The sequence below is a fragment of the Daktulosphaira vitifoliae genome, unplaced genomic scaffold (assembly GCF_025091365.1).
Source record: "Daktulosphaira vitifoliae isolate Bord-2020 unplaced genomic scaffold, ASM2509136v1 Scaffold_2, whole genome shotgun sequence".
NCBI classification, from domain to species: Eukaryota; Metazoa; Arthropoda; class Insecta; order Hemiptera; family Phylloxeridae; genus Daktulosphaira; species Daktulosphaira vitifoliae.
In genome coordinates, this window is record NW_026099573.1 from 44,531,229 (window position 1) to 44,539,177 (window position 7,949).

The 7,949-nt window shown below is 28.4% G+C and overlaps 1 protein-coding gene across 24 annotated transcripts in view; it reads left to right on the forward strand.

Annotated features, from left to right (window-relative positions):
• LOC126899247 (kinesin-related protein 4-like) overlaps nucleotides 1–7,949 on the forward strand; it is an 89,355-nt gene that overhangs the window by 22,380 nt on the left and 59,026 nt on the right. For 21 of the 24 annotated variants that reach the window (XR_007702529.1, XM_050673895.1, XM_050673899.1 and 18 more), the window contains 2 exons: nucleotides 2,791–2,814; nucleotides 6,576–6,599. The exons of the other annotated variants lie outside the window; for them this stretch is intronic. Coding sequence is in view for 20 of the 21 variants with exons in the window: in XM_050673895.1 (XP_050529852.1) it covers nucleotides 2,791–2,814; nucleotides 6,576–6,599 (48 nt within the window). In the remaining variant the exon portion in view is untranslated. The remainder of the gene's footprint in view (nucleotides 1–2,790; nucleotides 2,815–6,575; nucleotides 6,600–7,949) is intronic. 24 annotated transcript variants of the gene reach the window in all.

Consider the following 7,949-nt stretch of genomic DNA (forward strand, 5'->3'; position numbering starts at 1 on the left):
AAAAAAAAAAAAAAAAAAAAAAAAAAAAAAACACATCTTAGTAAAACCAATACCTTCTCACCTTCGCATCGAAGCTAAAAAACGCTTCGATGCAAATCTTTAGTTAGTGTTTAATTTAAAAAAATTGGTGGATTATTCTAAATGCTACATGATCTGTTATTTTCTTATTAATATCCTGAATGAAAAAGGGATTATTAAACAATATTATTTCTCATAAAAAATTGTGTTGATCCAAACATTTTTCAATAAGTTATAGCATTAAAAAGTTAAAAATGTAAAAAATAAAATCAAGAATTTTCACACGAAAATAGCAGTCGATAGCCATTTTCACCATGAAGACAAGTCCAGAGTTTAACATTTTTTTTTTTATATTAAAGTATATTACATTACCTTTAATTTAAGATATATATAAAAGTGTCAAACCTTCCGGAACATTTTCAAAAGTTAAGTTGAAAAAGTTAATTTTTTGTGAAAAAATTGTCATTTTAAATCCCCCCTTGTGGGCAGGTTAAGGGTTAAATTTACAAAAAAATATACCAAATGATAGGTAAAGGCATCAAGCATCTAAAAAAAAAAAATTATTATATTGATATGTTCATTTTTGAAAAACTTACGACAGTTTTTAATAAAAAAAATTGAAAAAATTTCGAAAATTAGCGATTTTTAAATTTGTAATTTTTTTGGTGGTTACCCCCATTTACGGGGAACAAGGGAAATTTTTCCAATTTTTAAGGGTAATGTCTTCGACTAGATACGATTTGTGATCTTTTGACGTATCGTTGAAAGAAATCCGTTCTGTGAGAGCTGAGAAAAAGTGGTAACAGACACAAAAAAAAAAAACACATAGTAAAACCAATACTTTCTCAGCTTCGCATCGAAGCTAAAATGCAGTCGTATTTTCCACCGCCCTCCCGTCCCAATAAAAAAAAGTAGTTGGGGTGCGCAAAAAAACAAAAAAAAAAAGTAGAGGATCTCCGTCCCCCTGCGCACTCCCTAATTCGAGCACTGGGTACAGTCATTTGTTATTCGCCGACCCTCCATTCGATCAATCGGCATGTATTGAAATGCTCTTCGGTAGTGATCTGTTTCTTAATTGAATCGGCTTAACACAAAGGCAATTCGTTCTGAAGGATTTCCATCAGCAATTAATATCTATTTGGCTGGGTAATAGTAGGCCAAATAAGTCACAGTTAAATACAGTTTGTCACCGTAAACAATCTTAATAGCTTATCAGGTCCATTGTTTAATAACTCATCTCAAAATATTTATCCTCATGTTTTGCATACATCAACCATAAAACCGAATTTTTATCAAAGTTTGATCAAGTAAAAATGTCTACAATCATTAACTTCCTAATGACCTCACTCGATTTTCGTTATTACCATCAAGACCCATTAATGCATGAGTACTTTATCAGAATTTTAAACAATCAATTGCTTACAATAACAAGTGTTCACCTTATAACTCAACACCACCACGTACACCGCAAAGGACCACACGACTTGACTCGCTATCAATTCGCTTACAAAGTTGCATCTCTATTGTACATACTATCTTTTTAAATATTTTGTTCGTACTTTTTTTATTCCCTTCCTAATTAAGTTATTTGTTCCTAGGTGTCAAACTAATTCAATATTTTGTTTATAATTTGTTCTTTTTATTAATAATTTTATTCAATTTGTTTACGTTGATATTTTATGCTAATATTAAGACTACACTCATACTAAGTTTATGTTCAATCAAGTTGTTTTGAAAGGCTTCGTCTTTTAATGGGTGGAGTATGTTTAGTAGAGAGCGCCTTTAACATAGTCAACTGATCCACTAGATCAGTTGTAACAAATACTGTTGAATACATCATATTGCGTGACAGCTGATCTTTAGCGTCTTTGCTTACCTATCTCTTCGCCTACACTGAACCGGCAAATTGACGTCCTACGCGTTAATTGGTCGCCATGTACAGGTTATTTTCGTTCCTCAACGGATAATACTGTGCGTTTTTTTTTGAATACGCAACAAGCGCGTCAAATTATGGTCTACGAAACATAATTTTCAATTACAAAAGTTAAGTTTTTGTGGGGTTTAGGTGGTATGAACCCCTAAACAAATGATATTACTACGCTATATTATGTTCTATGACAAAGTTGCACTAATGTGGGGTTAGTGATCTAAATTTCATTAAAATTAATATTGTTATTTTTTTCACGAACTTTTTTGAAAATGTTGAGAGAAGTTAGGTTGGAACCACTATATATTTTATTCAAATTGCACTTATGTTCCTTGAAAATTACTACAATGTATCATTTGTTTGACTCACTTAATGCATTTAAATCAATTCAATTAAATCGGCTTCTTTATTGCTTAAGAAAAAAATATAATTGACAAAATAAAAACCCATAAATAATTTAAAATGGGGCAAATATTGGTATTTTAAAAATTTTCTATTTTCATATTTAATTCATAGCTTGGAAAAGATGATGAAAATAATCATTGAAATTTGTAACCAAAACTATTACAAAAGAAAAAGATTGTACTATGAATTAATAAATATTAAGTATTAATTTTAGAAAACTTAGGAGAAAATTTAAATACTTATCTTAGTTATCTAGCTAACATGGTTAGTTATCCAAATTATTATTAACAAATTACATCATAGTACGCTAAATTTTAATTTCTAACCGCAATTGAAAGTAACGGAAGTGAGTTAGTATTATTAATATTACTCACCAATAACATATTAATATAATAATATTAATATAACATATTAATATTGCTCACCAAATTTTATTTTAGCCTCCGAAACCGTCATTGGATGAGGTATGAATTTTGCCTAATAATTTTTTATGGTCTGTATTATAGTTACAGATTCGTATCTGTTACTATATAAGGATCTGTTTTATAATAAATCTATTATATTTGAAATGTTTTAACGTATACTTTTTAGTTTTATAGTTTATACTCTTAAAATCCCTCATTCGTCTCATAACTTAACTCCGATTCAAGATTTCTTGAAATTACCCTTTTTATCTGTCAAAAAATGTGAAGAAAACATAAGTTTTATTTCCAAAATTACACGTGGTTTAATTTCTTCTAACTTTAAATTCTTTCTAAATTCAGATTTCGGTTTTTTGACGTTCAAATCGTAATTATACCCATTTTTATATACTTCTCGCTTCTACTAATCATTTTTTTTTGTTCCACATTTCTACATTTAAAATTTAATGACCATTGTAAATAGTAATCCTCTTAAATTCTCGCGATTTTAATAGATTTTGAAAACTTAAACATTTAGCTGTTAAATTATTAAACATATAGTGTAATACTGTGTGTTGTTTATAATATATGTAATATATTCCGGAAGTAAAATAGTCCCCCATTCGGATCTTCGGGCGGGGACTACGAGAGGGGAAAAAAATGTTAAAGAGTATAAACGCATAGAAATTTGGAATGTAAGAACTTTATTACAATGTGAGAAGTTGGAAAACCTGAAAATGGAAATGGAAATGAACAAGATGAAAATTGATATCCTTGGAATATCAGAAATAAGATGGCCAAAGTCAGGAAACTTCTGGAGCAGAGACTATAGAATAATACATATAGGAGCAAAAAATCTGGCACAGGAGGAGTAGGGATTATAATAAATAAAACCCTAGGTGATAAAGTTAAAGGCTATATACATTAGCATGATAGAATTATTCTAGTTAAGTTCAAGACGAAACCAAAACAAATAATAGTAGTTTAAGTATATATGCCAACAACAAATAGTAGTGACGAAGAACTAAAAAAAGTATATAAAAATATAGACAAATTAATTTAAAATGTTAAACGGGAAGAGAATCTGACTGGAATGCCATCGTGGGGGAAGAAAAAGTAAAAAACTGGTGAATATGGACCATAACCTAGTTATTATGAAGTGTAATCTTAAATTTAAAAGAATAATGAGTAAAAAGAAAATGGTGAAATGGCAAATTAAAATCTAAGAGATGAAAAAACCATGAAACAATATAGTAAATGCACAAGTAATGCGATTACCGAAGAATCCTAGAACCCCAAAACATTGAAGAAAGATAACAGAACTTTAAAGATACACTCACAAATACTGCAATATAAACTTAAGCATACAAAAATTTTACAGCGAGAAAGGATTGGATTACAACTGAAATTGTCAATATAATAGAGGAAAAAAGGAAATATAAAAGTTCGAACAGTATCGAAGGACAAGAAAGATAAAGAGTACTGAGGAATCATGTTATTAGGAAGTTATTACTTATTATAAGTTATTAGGAAATCAAGGTAAGCTAAAGAAAAATGTTTAGAAGAAGGGTGTAGTGAAATAGAAACCCTTATGAAAACAGGAAGCAGAGAGGAAGCATATAATATGTTGAAAAAGTTCTTCTTTGACAAGTATAAAATCTGATCTGGAGGAGTAGAAGATATCAATAGAGAAATGTTATGAACAAGAAGATATAGCCAAAAGATGGAAGGAATATTTAGAAACTCTGTACGAGGGAGAAACACTTAAGGGAAATGAAACAAATTAAAAAGAGAAAACGGAAGAAAAAGGATACAAAATTGATTCAGTTATGAGGGAGGAGTTCGATAAAGCTTTAAAGAATCTGAAGAATAAAAAAACAGCAGAAATTGATGAAATTCAAGCGGAGCTTTGGAAGGAGTCGGGAGAAAAAGTTAAAAACAAATTATCAGAGATATATACGTAACTGGGAATTGCTGAAGGATTTCGTAAAAAGCATAATTATCCCCATCCCAAAAAAAAGCAGCAGCGAAAAAATGTGAAAAATGCCGTACAATTAGCCTACTATCCCATGGCTCTAAAATACTAACAAAGATTATATTCCAACGTATTGAATCAAAAATAGAACAATCGCTGAAAGAGCACCAATTAGGATTCAGGGAAAATATGTGCAAAATAACGTGCAAAAAACAAAAGTACTCGTTTGTGGAAGGGAGAATAAAACCAAAGTACTGATAAAAATACGAGGAAAACAAACAGTAAAACAAGTAGATGAATTTGCATACTTGGGAAGCACAATCAGCAATAATGGGAGAAATAGGAGTGAAATAAAGAAACGCATTTGTCATGCTAAAATAGCCTTTAATAAAAAGAAAAATCTAATTCCATTAAGAAACATTAGCCTAAAAATAAAAAAGAATTTATTGAAAATATATGTATGGAGTATAGCCCTTTATGGATGTGAAACCTGGACAATATCAACACAGGAACAAAAAAGGCTAGAGTCGTTTGTAATGTGATGCTATAGTAGAATATTAAGAATAAGTTGGATGGACACTCCATCGTTACTCCAACCAATGTAGAGGTACAAGAAAGAATAACAGAAGGAAAGTTATTATGGAATAATATAGTTAGGAGACAAAATTAATAGATAGGCCACATATTGCGACACGAAGGATTGCTAAAACTGATTATAGAAGGAAGCGTAGAGGAGAAGAACCATAGGGGAAGACCAAGATTGGAATATATTCAAAAAATAATAAAAGACTTAGGATGCAACTCATATGTAGAAATGAAAAGGAAAGCGGATAATAGAGAAGAATGGAAGATGGCTACATACCAATCCACGGATTGATACCATAGAGAGAGAGAGACTATATATTTTTTCCATTTACATTTCTAGTTGATATTATTATAGTTCTATTGTTCAATTAACTTAATTACTTAAATTAACTTAAAAAAATTTAATTATGTTGATTGTTCTCATTGTTATAATAATTGACCTTTTTTCTTACTTTTAAAACTCTCTGTATAATGTTAATTTTAAATTTGTTAATTTAGTTGTCAATTAAATATTGCTATTTTGGGTTTTTACTCGTTATGTAAATAAAATAATATAATTTATTGTTAGTAAACACATAATTTAGTAATTGTAGACGACCGACTTTTACGAAATAATAATGTTCCTAAGACAAAATGTGTTAAAAAATAGGACATATGTGTTAATAACCAGTTAAGAAAATAACTTAAGAAGTATGAAAATTTTAAATATTGGACGATATTTACTAACAAGAGATTTATCAGATTTTTTAAACGTAGGACCTAAAAAAGAAAATTCATATTTATTAGGAAATACACTAGTTTTAATGTATTTATAGTTGGGATCCAGTGTAATGGAATTGAGAGATTTTTAAATTATTATTGATTTATATCTGACAGTGTTTAAAATCACTGTGGAAATCACTTTGATCGTAATGAAATGACCATTATAGGGTTTTATAATGGTATTTATGTCTTTGAACGGATGAAAGGTTACAAGTAGTGTGACTCATACATCAGTACTCTCAGATGAAGGAATGAATGGAATCCATAGATAAAAAGAGACAGGTGAGAAGGGATATTTACAAAAGTTTGATGGTTGTGAGCAAATATGGAACACTGGTTAACTTAACTACTAAATAATAAACAAGTTAAATAGAATATAGTAATCATTAAGTGTAATAAAATATTAAAAGAATAAATAAATTAGCTTTGTTCTGTTTAGTATAAATGTAACATAGAATTAAACAATGTACATATTAGTCTTATTCATAATTTTTTTATTTAGCGTCGTAAGAAGACTACGAAACAGGTATGAATTTTACACAATATTAATATTTGAAAAAAACCTATTTTGCAGAAATTAATTTTTGTATTATTTACTTAAACATACAGAAAACAGTTTTATACAGTCGGGATCAACCATATAGGAAATGAAGTATTTTTTAGATTAGTATTGATTGATCAATACACTTTTCAATAAGTTATAGCATTATAAAGTTAAAAATGTAAAAAATAAAATCGATAATTTTCACACAATAATAGCATTTAGTAGCCATTTTCACCGTGAAGACAAAATAAAGTCCGAAATTTTTTTTTTAAATAATAAAGTAGATTACATTAGCTTTAATTTTATATATATATAAAAGTGTCAGACTTTCCGGAACACTTTCAAAATTTAAGTTGAAAAAGTCAATTTTTTGTGAAAAATTTGTCATTTTGAATCCCCCCCTGTAGGCAGGTAAAAAGTCAGCTTTATAAAAAAAATATACCAAATGATAGGTAAAGACATCATGCATCTACATAAAAAAGAATTATATTGATCCATACATCTTTCAAAAAGTTATAGCATTATAAAGTTAAAAATATAAAAAATAATTTTTTTACAAAAATCGTATTTTTTTTATTAAGTTTAATGTCTGTTTTCACCATGAAGATAAAATAAAGTCCGAAATTTTTTTTTACCATTATAAAGTATATTACATTAGCTTTAATTTAAGATATATATAAAAGTGTCAGACCTTCCGGAACACTTTCAAAAGTTAAGTTGAAAAAGTTCTACTTTCTATATGCATTTTTATGTTTTGAATCCCCCCTGTATTAAGGGAAATGGTCCGATTTAAAAAAAAAAGTATGTCGAATGAAAGATCTATATAAATACTACTTCTCATAAAAAAATTGTAATGATCCATACATTTTTCAAAAAGTTATAGCATAATAAAGTTAAAAATGTAAAATTCAAAATCGAAAATTTTCACATAAAAATAGCATACGGTAGCCATTTTCATCGTGAAGACAATATAAAGTCCGAAATTTTTTTTTTTCATAATAAAGTACATTACATTAGCTTTAATTTAAGATGTATATAAAAGTGTCAGACCTTCCGGAACAATTTCAAAAATTACGTTGAAAAAATTAATTTTTTGTAAAAAAGTTGTCATTTTAAATCCCCCCTTGTGGGCAGGTTAAGGGTTAAATTTATAAAAAAAATATACCAAATGAAGGGTAAAGAAATCATGCATCTACAAAAAAAAGAATTATATTGATATGTTCATTTTTGAAAAAGTTACAACAGTTTTTAGTAAAAAAAATTTCGAAAATTAGCCATTTTTAAATTTGTAATTTTTTTGGAGGTTTCCCCCATTTACGGGGAACGAGGGAA